Below are 15,191 nucleotides of genomic sequence, written 5' to 3'. Positions count from 1 at the left end.
CCCCCCCTCCTCCTCCTCCTCCTCCTCCTCCTCCTCCTCCTCCTCCTTCTTAAATAAACGTTTCTTATTTTACATACCAATCCCAGTTCCCACTCCCTCCACCTTCCACAGCAACTCTTACAAAGGAAAACATGTAATTGTAGTGGCTTGCTTGCAGTTCAGAGGTTCAACCCGTTATTATCATGATGGGACACGCTGGTGTGCAGGCAGACATGGTGCTGGAGAAGTAGCCAAGAGGCCTGCATCTTCTAGGCAACAGGAAGTGGTCTGAAACACTGAGCATATATGAGACCTTAAAGCCCACCTCCACAGTAACACATTTCTGCCAACAAGACCACATCTACCCATCACCTCCCATTAGTACCACTTTCTTTGGAGATCTTTTTCCTTCAGACCCTTATGCCACATACACAGCTTGATGAATGCCAGCTCTCCAATAAGAACACTCATGAGGAGGGCTACACAGCTGTCAGGAAGATGACAGGGGGACAAAATGGAACAGAGTGCGTTTTGGTTGACTGGTTACAAACTAACTATAACTATAAATTCAAGTTTATATAACCAGAAGAATTCATCACTATTAATATGCATTGTCTCTAAATTAAAGATTCCAGAGACAACCCAGATGATTTACTAAAATAACTATAAGCAATGAGATTACAATAGAATGCATGAACACAAGTATATGATGATCAGTCTTGTCACCTAATATAAACAAACAGTAAATGGGATAGCTAATACCAGTCATGAAGCCATCTGACATTTGGGACAGCACTTTAGGACAAGTAGTTCATTTTCTCCCATAAGCACAGACCCTGTCACATCCATTTGTTTCTTCAATACATTTTGTCATGAGACTCATGCATCTATCTATGTGTTTGTGTGCCTGTGTGTGTATGTGTGTGTGTGTGTACATGGATGGTTGTACATATGTGTGCTTATGCATATGGAGGCCAGAGTACAGCCTTGGCTGTCATTTTCCAGGTATTATCCATCCAGTTTATTTTTGCAACAGTGTCTCTCCCTTGTACTAGACGTCAGCAGATAGTTTAGTTTTTCTAACTAGGTATCCCCAAGGATTTACCTGTCCCTCTTCGTCCCATCCTCCACCCTAGCATGGGGATCCTAAGTACGTGCCTGCCAACATGCCTACTTTTTCACGTTGGATGTAGAGACTGGGCTCATGCAAGCACTTTGCTGAGCCTTCTCCATGGCCCCAAGAAAAGAGTTTCAGTAAGTTCTTAAATCCCTATCCCTGTTGCGTGTTGGGGGGAGCATTAGGAGAGCATAATGGTTTATAGGAAAACAGACAGAGAGCATATGTTTCGCCGCTAGATGAGGAATCTGTTCTTGTGTAAGTATCATGTAAATAAAATACGACTGTGTTGAAAGAGCACAACACAAGAAGCCAGCATGAGGCGCCCTGCAGTGAAATCGGGAACTCTGGCCAAGAGAAGATAGAAAAGACAGAAACCAAAGAGGCTTGTTTCTAAATGCAAACCACATAAGCGAGTCAGCCCCTGGATGGCCCCCTCCCGGCTTCATTCTGACGTCTTCCCCTTTGCGTCACTCTTTCAGCTGGACTGAGGTTGTATGTCCTCACAGTTGCCACTTCTCATCTGTGTCCATGTCTGGACCATGAATGGCCCCTGCCCCTGCCCACAAACCTGGGCACAGCTGTCCCTTCTCAGAAGTTTCCTCATCCACGGGACCATCCCCGCAGCAGGTTTTAACCCTTGCATAGACCTTAGAACTACCTGCATTCTTGTTAGACAGATATAACTTCACATTGTTCTGTTTGGACTCAAGACATCTTAGCAACACACAATCCCCTTCCTGCTTTCCTTGTTCTGGTATGTGTTTTTTGGTGTAGGAAGCTCTCCTGTGAATTTAATCCAAAACATTCATTTAATAATTAAAATATTCATTCCCCAGTCCTCACAACTTCCAACTCATGTCAACGAGAATTTGCCTGCTGTGTGCTCTCCACAATAAGGCTTACTTAGACTGAACAGCACCCATGTAAACTGGAGCTAAGTCAGAGTCCTTGACATTTCCAAGCTTAAATGTTTCTACCTGGCCCTGGGCTTCCTCTGATTCGTCAACTATGGGAGCTGGAAGGATGTTCATAACGAAGAAAACATTCTTTGTTGACTAACAGTATTGTGGGTATTGTTTACCAGGTGATTAAAGCAGACACTCTTTCACAGGCCAATTGTGGGTATGGAGAAGCCTCCTTCACAGAAACTGCTTATTTCCCAAGGCTTGTCCTAAGCGGGGCTTCATCCTATGCAATCATCTCTCTTTTTTTTCTCCAGCTTTGGCACTTAGGTATCTGTCCAGGAAACTCTTAGGCTATATTTCAGTTTGTTTTCTACTCATGGAGTAAAACATAGAAATCAAGGAATAGGCAATCGTACAGAAATTAAACAATTATTAAGCAAGGTATACTTTTGCTTCAGATAAGTGGCACCTTCTTTCCTGACAATGAAAAAAGGTTTCTGGTATTGAGCCCTTGAAGCTTTCTTCACAGTGGACTGAAGCCTGACAAGGGGTATTTGAGTGAATAGAGTGGTTAATAAAATTAACACACATTGGGAATACAAATAATTATATTTCATTTTAAAAACACACATAATGATTGTTTCTTGCTATTAAGAAACAAGTTATTAAATGTGAAAATGAATATAGAATAAAAGATCCAAACGTGTGAGTTTGTCTACACATATATAATATTCCATGATCCATTTGTATGTACATCTAAAAGTATGTATGTGTATGTGCATATGTATGTTAATTGACTAGAAATAAATCTATACTTCTATTCATTTATAATATCTTTATTTTGGATTTGGGGATGATGATTTTCTTCTTTCTTTAACTGTATACAGTGTTCAGTTATTAAAAATTTCTATTGTTATGTTCAGAAGACTTAAAAAACACAGAATAGAGACTCAAAGACAAACTAAAAGCTTAAAGCATTCTCAAAATCTTCCATGGGAAAATTATGGGGCACCTACAACTGTCAGAGCCTGTGGATGAAGCCCTCAGTTGACTTGGACAGTCAACTGTGTCTTTGGCAGCTAAGGAGTCCAGCCACACAAAACCACTCAAGATAAAGGTCAGAACCCTCTGTGCAATGTTTTTCTCCTCTCATTGTGAGGGATAAGGCCTGGCCTTGCTGTTGATATCAAAGTTTGGATGTCTACCATCTGTGAGGTGCTGTGCTTGACATCCAGTTCCTTAGTGCAGAATTTTTTAAAGATGAGGACTATTTGAAATAGCAATCACATGGCAAGCTTGGCTTTCTGCAGTTTCCCAAAGGCAATGTGCATTTGGAGCCAGGCTTCTTTGGTTTGAATCCTGTCATCACCACGTGCTGGTTTGTAATCTTAGGACGCAATAAATCTTTTGGAAACCCACTTTTTGCAACTATAAAACTAGCGAATTAGCGAGTGTGTTCCAAGATCAGTGTGCAGATTAAGTGAAGTAATACATATAAAGTACTTGCCACATAAGAATTCTATTTTTTGTTTGCATGTGAATGTTTAAAAATAAGAATTTTAAAAAATATAAGTAATTATATGTAGCTTGAGCATGCAGGTGATGGTGAGATATTTTGTCAAGGACACAAATTAGGTCATTTGAGAAGGGGACACGTTAATTGAGAAATTATCTCCATCTCATTGACTTTCGGCCATGTTTGTGGGGTATTTTCTTTATTAATGATTGTTGTGGGGTGGCCCAGTCCACTGCGGGTGGTACTACCTTTGGCAATTGGTCATGGGTTGTAGAAGAAAGCAGGCTGAGCAATGTAATAAGCAGTGTTCCTCCATGGTCTCCACTTCAGTTCTTGTCTCCAGATTCCTGCCCTGGTTGAGTTCCTTCCCTTAGTGTTGGACTGTTTGTTGCACTGTGGTCCAGACATGTCAGCCAAACAAACCCCTTTCTCCCCATGCATGGTTGTGGCCGGTATTTTGGCACAGCAACAGGAAGTGATTAGGACGAGTAGAAAGTAGATGGGACCTTGAGAAGAAATGTGCACTAGGAGAAGGGTTCTTCAGTTCAGAGAGAATGATGATTCCCAAAGTGAGATCATAGAAATGAAAGACAAAGTCGATTTCAAAGGAGACAAGATTATTAGGGTGGAGTTCTGAAATGGTCTCTCTACAAGGGGTTATCTAGGCAGAGAGTTATAAAGGCAGGAAACATGGACTGGTAATATTAGGAAGATTGGAGCGAGGAAGACTTGTTTAGGACATACTTGGTTCATCGACTGGCGTTGTTATCATTGTGCTGATTTTGTTCAGGCATCCATATGGTGGAAGTTTCACGTGTGTATTTTCTCTTCATTGCTTAGGAGACACTGTCTAGCAACATGCATCCTAAGTCTTTGGCTCTTAATATCTCTTCTCCCTTCTGTTAATTTGCCTGAGCCTTAGGTGTGGGGCTTGTTTTGCAGATGTGTCATTTGGGGCTTGGGCACACGAATACCTTTGAATTTTGACCAGTTATCTCTGTCCTTGGCTCCATCTGTTGCAAAGAGAAGCTCGCCATTCCTAGACAAAGAGCCAATGGCTGTGGAAAAGGGTCAATCACTTTCCTTCAGGGCTGTGTAGGTTATCTGAGCCCACGTGATCTGTCCTGGACACAGGTACATTTGTGTATTGCTGAACAAATTCAGGAGGTTGTATACACACATATTTATATAGATATAGATGGATGTGTAACAATAATTAAAGAGGAGAGTTTGTGTAGGGAAGCGTGGGGCAATGTGAGCAATTGGGAGGGGGTGGGGGAGTGAATGACATAGGGTATTCATGTATGAAGTACGTACAAAAATTAAAACATGCTGAGACAACAAGAAGTGTGGCAGTGAACAGTTAGGAATATTAGAAAAATCTGGCCATCCCTGTAACGATCCTTGGGCCAACAACTTATGGAGGTGGCGTTGCCATTGGGAGTTCGAGTGAAGATGGAATGGCCAGTACCACAAGCCTTTCTCAGAGAGCAAATCTAGAATGATGTTTTAAAAACCAAAAAAAAAAAATCTTGGAAATTTGGAACTTTTGATGTTGTTCCTCAGTGTATGAATTTTAAGCAAGCCATGCAACATTTCCAGCATCCAGTTTTCTTGATTTTAAAGCTTTGGTATTCCCAACTGATTTCTAAGTGTCTTTCTATTATTATCCTTTTATGATTCTCTTTGAAATTCTTTTGGCCGTGAAGGAAAATAGAATGACGTTTATAGTCTGGTTGCTTCAAAAGTTTCCTCAAGATATTACTTGGACATATAAGGAAGGCAACACTGGAAAAGCCTCGTGGAAGAAATGAAATTTGGATTTTCCCTGGATGAAGTCATAGGCACAGTGAATACATGCTCTTCAGAACAGAGAATTGATATGTTCTCTTTTATTCCAGAAGAGAGCAATGCATTGGGTTAAGAGCAGATGTCTCTGAGTAGAGATGATTGAACAGGCTTCCTAATTGAAGGCACGAGGCTACAACTATCCCAAAGCCTTTGCCTCGGAAGTTCTCAGTATATTTAGACTGAAATGAGACAATAACTACATTAGAAAGAAGAGTACTAGAAAAATAGGAGGTATTGAAACACCAAGGAAGGCAATCAATACTCGAGATGTGAAGGTCTTTTTGATTTTGAGAAATTAAATGCTCTACACAAAGGCAGGGGTAATCTTGGAAGAACCTGACATCTGCGATACATCAAGATGTAACAACGCATTAATTGTTATCCTAAAATATTTCAATATAATGTTTGTTCACACAGAACATTTGTTCATTATGTTCACATTAGATTTCAGTAGTGAAAATGCAACGAGAGAGACAGGCAATAGTTTCTCATATGCAAAATCTTCCCATAGCCTTACCATGTGCATCTGCATCAAGACCCTTGTGTTTATTCTCTGAGTATATAAGGGAGACACTGAGATGATCGAGTCAGAAAGGTCATTTTCTTATGACAAGAAAAAAAACACAGCTATGTATGTGTCAGAAATGAATTTCTGTACAAATTTGTATATACACAAGGAATATACAATTGCATGAAAGGTCTCTTCCGATTTTGATTATAGCAAAATACTATGTTATTTGATGAAAACACAAAGCAAATTTGAAACTGTAATTCTTTAGCCATGTTTTACGCTCGCGTTTTAAGATACATTGCTTTACTCACAGGAGATAATATGCTACATCAGCAGCAAAAATGCTATAGAAAATAAAGTCAAACAATACAAATTCAGATGACATCAGCTATTTGTCTAAGACATTTTTACAACCACATACCGATGCCAAATCCTTTATACTTGTGTTTAGTATCTCTCCTTTTTTATAGTATGCATTATCTTCGATCAGTAGACTGGTTTGTCCAAGACACACAAAACAGTAGGCACTGTTTTGCTCCCTAAAATATTGTTCTTGTATTCCGCCACCCCCAATTTATAGGTTCATATTATTGTTTGTATACATTTTTCAATTTCTGTCTCATTCAGGCATCTTTTTTTAGATTGTTGCCTGGAATCTATATCTTTTTCATCACCACCCCTATGTTTCACCTCAAGATCAACAGCTCATTTCATATTATCCAAATCCTCCACTCAAGACATTTTATATCCTGAAATCTTTATGACTTTATCTTATCATCCAAATCCTTTTAGTGCTAAAATTTAAAATTATTCTTGTTGATAAAAACTATGTATTTATGTTCTTAGTTTCCTGTTTATATGTGTGCATAAATTAAGTAGAGTTAACTCAAGCTAATTAGTTTAATGTTTTTTAATATTTATATTCCATCCTAGTCTTTTACTTAACACAGCTTCCTACTCCTCCCCGCCTGGTTCATCTATTTTGTCTCAAATTGAATTTTCTTCTTTCTTAGGTTGACTGGTCTTCTGCTCTGTACACATCAATTTTTCTTTTTTCTTCTTGCCACTGGTGGACACTAAGTCTGACAAGTGTAAACAATGCTACATGGGAGTGCAAATATGTCTCTAAATTAGTTATTCTCAATCTATGGGTTACAACCCTTTTGGAGAGGTCAAACAGCCCTTCAATAGGGGTTGTATATGAGGTAGTCTGCATATCAGATATTCATATTATGGTTTGCAACAGTAGCAAAGTTGTTTTTTTATGAGGTAGCAATGATAATTTTATGGTTTGGGGGTCACTGCAACATGAGGAACTGTATTAAAGGTCACGGCATTAGGAAGGTTGAGAACCACTGCTCTAACTCATTTCGTTTCCCTGATATTCATGAGTGGAATTGCTAGATCATATTTTAATACTGCACTGTCACATAGCCATAATATTTAGTACTTAATGAACAGTCAAACCATATTCTCCATCGAGACACAAGTTCAACAAACTCACTGAAACTTTACATAAAAATCAAGGAAAGCCTGAGAAGGAACCACGGAAGAATGGGTGATGGCTTGATGGAATGAGAGTAACGTCTTTCTTTCTTTCTTTCTTTCTTTCTTTCTTTCTTTCTTTCTTTCTTTCTTTCTTTCTTTCTTTCTTCCTTCCTTCCTTCCTTCCTTCCTTCCTTCCTTCCTTTCTTTCTTTCTTTCTTTCTTTTAGATTGATTGATATTGATTGATTGATTATGTATACAGTGTTCTCAGTATTTTGTCTGCATGTATGCCTGCAGGCCAGAAGAGGGCACTAGATCTCATTACAGATGGTTGTGAGCCACCATGTGGTTGCTGGGAATTGAACTCAGGACCTTTGGAAGAGCAGGCAGTGCTCTTAACCTCTGAGCCATCTCTCCAGCCCGAAAGTAATGTTTTTCTAGGTTAAGAGTAAAATAATACCTGAAATGAAAATCACCCCAGGAAGAACAAGCAGGAGTGTCCTACTACTTCTGAGCCCTGTAAGTTGTCAGTTATGCCTACCTAAGCTGTTTAACATCCATTCATCTCTTCAGTAGCCTCAAATCAATTTGAATAAATGAAACAATTAATCTTGATTCACTGAAGCAGCCATGTTAAAACATCAATGAGCCAAATCGGTGTTCTGGATGTAATTAGAACAGGCCCGTGGCAGTATTAGTGTACCTGAAAGGAGAGCAACATTTGTGGTCGCTTACAAAGCACCCGAACTTAGAGGAAGATGCAGCAGAGCCAGCAAACAAGAAGTATCAGCCTATCTTTCACATAAGCAATGCTAAATAGAAAAATATGGAAATTCTTTGTGAAAATCCTTATTAATGGTGCCTACATGTAAAGGTGTTGTGTATATATGTGTACAAGTATGTAGAGGCAAGAAGATAAACTCAAAGCCATCCACTTTGTATACATATGGGTGTAGGTGGAAGTATGTGCATGAGTGTGCATATGCATGTATGTGTGTGTGTGTGTGTGTGTGAGAGAGAGAGAGAGAGAGAGAGAGAGAGAGAGAGAGAGAGAGAGAGAGAGAGAGAGAGAGAGTCTTGGAAAGGTGTGTATAGTCCAGAATTCAGCATCAGATACCTTCATCGATTGCTCTCTCCCTTATTTTCTGACATAGGTCTTACCGTGGGACTCTTATATGCCACAGAACTAACTGGCAAGCCAACTCCAAGGATACACCTGTCACCTCCTTCCTAACGCTAAATTCTTAGCTAGCGTTCTCCAGGAAAGTGCTACAACCCTGACCTTTTAGATAGATGCTGGGTAATTCAACCTCAGGCTCTCTGTGCTTGAAGACCAAAATTTTATGCCCATGTCATCTGCCTAGTCCCATCTAAAACAACATTTTTTTTTTGAGATAGGGTTTCTCAATGGTCTGCAACTGGCCATTTAGGCAGGACTGGCTAGCCAGTGAGCCCCAAGGATCTGCATATCTCTGTCTCCCCAAATAAACATCATCAGCCTGCAGTTTATACAGGGGTTCTGGGGTTCAAACCCAGTGACTTGTGCTTGTGAAGCAAGTACTTTGCTGAGTAATGGCCTCAGTCCCCTGAGATTTTTATTAAATTGTGAAATAAAATAACTAATGACAAATGCCCATTACAACAGGTAGAGAAAGAAACGACTGTAAAACTTCAGTTTATTCTCTGATGCTATCATGCGAAATTTCAGAATAACTCTGGAAAGTGCAGAAGTGATGGCCCTGCAGTGCTACACTGTGCTGTGATTTCCCATGAGCTTTGGTTTCCTTCTAAGTTGACGCTAAAGCAATTCTGTTGAACACTGAGCCGTTTGTGCAGAGAGGTTAAAAGGGGGTTATAGTTTTTCACAGCTTGTAAAACCGCAGTGGAGATAAAACAATCTATTTTGCTAATAGGAAAAAAAGCGACTTTTCTATGAGAACACAGAATCATCCATGGTAGTATCTTCAATGTTACAGACCAAGGCTGCAACCCTTGTGTGCCATGGTGTCATGGTAGAGGTTCCCAGTCTCTGATGGAAAGTCTACAGATTGATACTTGGTGCTAAATGTGCCTCAGAGGGAGCTAGGGCTGGCACATGGCGTCAGACTGTAGCTAAGCATTGCACGAATGAGTCACCCTTTATAATTATTCTAACATGTTTTCCTTTTAAAACTGGCAATCTTGGTTTCTTAAAAAAAATTCCTGTAGATAAAATTCTAGTTGCACCAGATCACCTATATTATGGTTTCTCATTCTTAGTCAAAGAACTTGTAACAGCAAAACAGATATTTCAAGTTATACTTAGTGTGTTTATAGAGGAACATGAAATGCAATGTTTGTGTATATTCAACACATTTGTCATAATTATTGGAGTCAATGTATCAGGGAGCAGGTATAGAGTGTCTAGTAGCAGACCCCGGGATAAGAATATTAAGTGTGTTTTCAAATGCCCCCTGTCATTTTCCTGTGGATTCACAATAATGTTCTTACAGCCCCACTGCTAATAAGAAGTTACACTACTCCAAAATCAAATTCCAGATCTGTTCTAGGGAGCAACAGACTTTATAGGATATGACACTGCATAATATATTCAGGAACACTTACATGAATTCAGAAGTTTCGAACCTGTTGCGTGTGCCTCAGATTATGAATTCAGAATTTGAGTTAGCTTGGTGTGTTTGCATGAGATGTCACGTCACGATTCTTTCACCAGTCATGACTGGTTGTAAAGGATGATCTACTAATCTATGACACAAGGATCCATAGTATGTATCAGTTTCTAATTCAACACCACCCAGTCTCTTTATGTATCGATGACCTATGTCTTTAGTACCTATTACTTTGTATATTTTAATTTATCATTCTATTTATCATCAAACTACAGCTAAGGCCAAACATTTAAGAGTCATTGTAACTACTTTAAAATTCAAGAGAATCATAGACATACATACATCTATATTATTCACATATTATTCTAAAGGTTCTTTAGGTTAAAATTTTATTCCTGATGTAACCTGGGGTTGCAAAATTGGAAGAAGGATCGAGGAAATAGGATGCAAAAGGGGTGTTGGATTGGGCCATAATTCTTCAGAATCTTATTAAAGGTATGAATAACTCAAAAAATTAAATTGGTTAAGAAGTTTCTATTTGCTCTAGAGCATCTCACAGTGAGAATTTTATAAAGAATAAAATGAAGTAGCATGTACTTATCCCTTCATGTTTCTTGGCAGGACATTTAATTCCCTCTAATAATGAGGTAAAATTTACATTTGAAGTTATTAGCTGCATAAAGAGAACACATAGTTATATATTTTTGGTTACTGAATTAGGCAATACCTATTTCTGTATTATTTTGTATCTTTCTATCTACTAGGAATGAAGAAATAAAACCATGTCTCTTTTAAAACAATGCATGTGGTACTTTTTTTAAAAAAAAAAAACTCCTATGTTCATCTAAGGAAAATGCTTTTTTTTCAGAATAATTTCAGTTCTTAATCTTCAGTTTTGTGAGTTTACACTTTCTGAAAGAATTATTATGCTACTTATAAATGAACACTGAATTAAAATAAGCCATACATTTCATGTGGTCAATATGAAGCCAAATTAGCACCATTATATAAACAGAACTGTTGCTGAATAGTTCATACTTCAGGAAAGTATTTCTATAAAAATGCCCGCTAAGGTGTTAACATGGTAAATTATATATTATTTATAGATTGGGTTATATACTTAAATTATAAACGTTAAGAAGAACAACTTCTGATGGTTCTTTGTGGAGTATTTTCCTAGTTATGATGCAGTTTATATATAGTCCAGGAAGGAAAGACGCAAGTGCCTAGGCTTACCCTCAACACATAACAAAAATGCAAACTGCTTATTTTCATTGGCCCTAGCCTTGGTTTGCAGTTTCTGAATTTACATGCCCAATTAGATAAGTTTAAAATTATCTGTTAAAATTCTATGACCTGAAGTGATAAAATAATAAAAAGTTTCTAATGTGTTTAGTGGAAAGTTTAAGCCATTTTCTTATATTCATTTCAGTGCTCTACCTCATCATGTGCAATGATATTTTATATGAATTATTTCACTAAATAGAGGTTGTCAAGAAGTTGGACTGTGTGGTGCCTGCAATTAAAAACTGCTTCGCTATTGCTGGACATGTTGTTCATGTTAGTGACCCCATGGGTCTCCCAAAAGTCAGCCTTTAACATTCCAGAATTTTTACTGTGCATCTGTTGCTGGCGTCTTGCCTCCCACCCACACAGGCTCAGCCTAACGACATGGAGTTTCTGCTAGTGCGGTAAGTGCATCAGGATGAAGTCATACTATGAGAAGGTTGCAAAGCTGGCTTTGCAGGGAGTTTGTGTGCACATTTGTTAGGGAAAACAGCACGTGGGCGTGGAATCTGAAACGTAATTTCTAGATGGTATTTCTTACATATCTTTTCATGTTATGTTGTTCCAGATGGGCTTTATACAACTCAACGAGGACTTCATATTCATTGAGCCATTCAATGATACAATGGCCATCCTAGGTCACCCACACCGCTTATACAGGCAAAGAAGGTCCACAGAGGGAAAAGTCAGAGAGAAGCCAGCTCTTCACAACCATCCCTGCGGTGTCATTTCAGGTAACCCATCCTTAAAAGATTTATGCCAATGTATTCTAGGAAAGGAGTTTTGAAGCCTTCTGTCTCCACCTCTCTACTTCCCCTTCTCCCAGTGTGCACTCATCCGCCGTACCCTCGATCTCTTGATTTATTTGTTATTAAAATGGAATCTCGTTTGCTTAATGGCAATTGGATATGTCCATGGTAGGTGTATTATTTGTGTTTATGTTTATTGTTTGTGAGGTACTGTTCTTGAATAGCAGAAGATGGAAATCCAAACACTCTTCAAAGATCAGCATATGAACCCTGCTCTGCCATGCTCTGCCATGCGCAGTCGTTCTGGGAAGTCTGTCTTACAGGCTGCTTTACACTGCACTGGAGTATGAATAACTGACAGAGTCCCAGACTTCTGAATGAACAGCGTGTGCTCAGAGCCTTACGTAGTCCACCTCCAGGAGAACTGCACGGATTTTGCTTCTCTGTGATTAGAGGCATCCTCTGTGTTCCTTGAAACTCATCTGAATGCTGTCTTGGAAGATCAGTATCAGAACTAGAAGGGAAGTCAAACCATATACATTTAATTCATTCTCTGCATCAGAATGGAGGCCCTTTTTAGAAGCTCACAAACATTCCAGCCTTTGCATTCCCATCATGTCCATTCTGCAAGTTCCCTGGAATAGCAACGTGGCTCTTTTGCTCGCTTTCCTATGTGCTTTACACAGAAATCCGTGATATTTTCAAGAACAGGAAGAGGGGCAAAGGGGTGCCATCGTCAACATTAGAGTACAGTCTTCCCCCAAGACAGGTCTTTTGGACATTTAATGCAGCCGTCTCAGTGAGTAGTCACTTACTAGAGAAATATTTTGATTAAAATGCGAGAAGGTATGAATTTCAGAAGGATTTTCAATGTGACGGGTTTAAAATTAGACTTACAGGCTTGCATTTAAATGATAACGTAGCTGATGGACAGGATATAAATTCTAACGTTGACTGTGGTGTTTGAGGCTAGCTTTACGGAAGTGTGACAGCAAGTAGTATTTGCAGAGCCCACAGCTCTCAAGGGTGTTCAGTTTAGAGAAAAAAAATAGGATGTGCCTTGTGTAGGATGTATTTCTTTAATATCAATCGTAAATTCTACTTTCTTCTGGGAAAGCTCATCCTATACACGGAAAGATCTTCAATGGTTTGCTGAGACTATGTTGACATCTGATTCAGTGAACCAGAGAAGGCCATGTTGTGGAAGACAAGGCCTCTTCCCTATTTTAGGAATTTTAAATGAAAAAAAAAAAAGGTGAAGAGCCAAACCAAAGAACATTACGGAGGAAAGAAGAACCTTTTTAGTGTCTGAAATTAAAAATGATAGCATTAACTCAGAGGTTGTCTGTTTAAGACGATGGCTCTTTAGAGTTATCCTGAAAATCTGAACTGTATAGCTTCTACATGCCGATGAGCTCCCGCCTGTAACTACCCATGTTAACTGAGGTTTTGTGGGACATTTTAAACTGTGACAAACACACTAGAGAGTCCTTGTGTTAGTAGGTTAATAAAGCGTAAAGGCATGATTCATATTTGGCAAACATTATTCCCAATGTTTCTGATATACATTACATAGTACATATAGTATGCATAATGCATTATCTTATTTGGATAAAAGACTTGCCTGGAAGGACAGGAAGCTGTCAGCAATCAGAGGATTTGTTGAGCTTACCTATATCGAGGAGTTCCATGTTTGCTATTTCAAAATTAGCCACATATGAAATGTATTTATTTTCTTTCACTCGTGAATCTACCGTTGCTGTTTTCTTTGCACTTTGAGCCTACACATGACACATGAGCACAATACTATGACTTAGGTTTGCATAATGTTTCAATAGTCTTACAAGATAGAATTTTAACATTTCTTCCAGCTTGGTCTCTGTAGTATTCCTTTGTATCATGCAGATGTCAGAGGTGGCTATATGTCTTTGCATTGAGCATATAAACTATTTTTTCACAGACACTTTTCGACTCTTAGTATGACATTTTGTGTTCTTTTTAAAGTTTTTTGAGAATTTCATATATGAACTCTATATTTACATAATTTCTCCATATTTTCTCCCTTCCAACTCTTCCCCTATCCCTCCTCAACTTCATGGCCTTTTCTCCGTAATGAAATTAAAAAATTTAAAAAATAAATTAAAAACAACCAGCTAGCTCACAATGTTGTAGAGCTAACTGACAAAATTCCTATTTCTAAAAGGTGAATAGTATATTGTTTTTAAAATGAGTCAATCAAAAATTATATTGTACAATGGTAAGTATGATGAGAATCTCAGTTCATACCATTCCTTAAAGTGTAGAACTGGATGAAAGAAATGCTGTGCACAAGCTAAGACAATGAACTGTGAAGTCAGGGGTCAGGCTGCCTGTTTTCACACCACCAGGTTACACATTTTAAGTGTGTGAACCTGGGGAACATATCTCTCTAAAGGTCCATTTACAGCATGCAAATTGGGACAGGATACCTGAACCGTATTGTTCTTCTCAGAATTAAATGTGACTACATGGGAAAATGAAAAACTTATGCATAGTTTTTTTTTGAGATATTAATGGGGCAAGAACATTTTGGGCATAAGAGACAAAACACAGGAACGTGTAAAGGCTTAAGAAAGAATCGGCCAACGGGACTGACGCCAAATGTCTGTATCTGATGCTCTCCAGTCCTGGAGAAGTAGCTGTGCACTGGATCATGATGGCACCCACGTGCTTCTCAAGTGACACCGTCAATTTATCTATTTATTTATCTTTAAAGATTTATTGATTTGTATGTGCATTGGTGTTTTGGGCTGCATTGTATGTCTGTGTGAGGTTGCCAGATCCCGTGGGACTGGAGTTACAGACAGTTCTGAGCCGCCCTGTGAGTGCTGGGAATTGAACCTAGGTCCTTTGGAAGAGCAGTCAGTGTTCTTAACTACTGAGCCATCTCCACAGCTTGACATCGTCAATTTACCATTGATTAACATTGGAGAGTAAATTTATTGTCGTGCCTAGACTCTGTAAGGAAAACTGGACGTTTACAGGATTGAAAATCAAAGTCTGAGCTGGATAAAGAGATCACTTCGACTCTTAGAGCTTATTCAACCAGGCCCCTGTTGAAACAGTGAATATACTTCCTCCAGCACTGCTCTGATGACGGTCAGGGTTGGCAGGTGAGAAGAGGGCACACGTTTTGTA

At 38.9% G+C, this 15,191-nt stretch overlaps 1 protein-coding gene across 1 annotated transcript in view; it reads left to right on the top strand.

The window, feature by feature from the left end:
* The window catches only part of Adamts19 (ADAM metallopeptidase with thrombospondin type 1 motif 19), a 175,119-nt gene that overhangs the window by 26,571 nt on the left and 133,357 nt on the right, over positions 1-15,191 (top strand). Inside the window, exon 3 of the mRNA XM_050120872.1 lies at positions 11,834-11,999. Coding sequence (XP_049976829.1) covers positions 11,834-11,999 — 166 coding nt within the window. The remainder of the gene's footprint in view (positions 1-11,833; positions 12,000-15,191) is intronic.

Source organism: Alexandromys fortis, unplaced genomic scaffold, assembly GCF_014885135.2.
Source record: "Alexandromys fortis isolate MF-2015 unplaced genomic scaffold, M_Fortis_MF-2015_v1.1 scaffold_181, whole genome shotgun sequence".
NCBI classification, from domain to species: Eukaryota; Metazoa; Chordata; class Mammalia; order Rodentia; family Cricetidae; genus Alexandromys; species Alexandromys fortis.
This window is presented reverse-complemented; position numbering and strand designations above follow the sequence as displayed.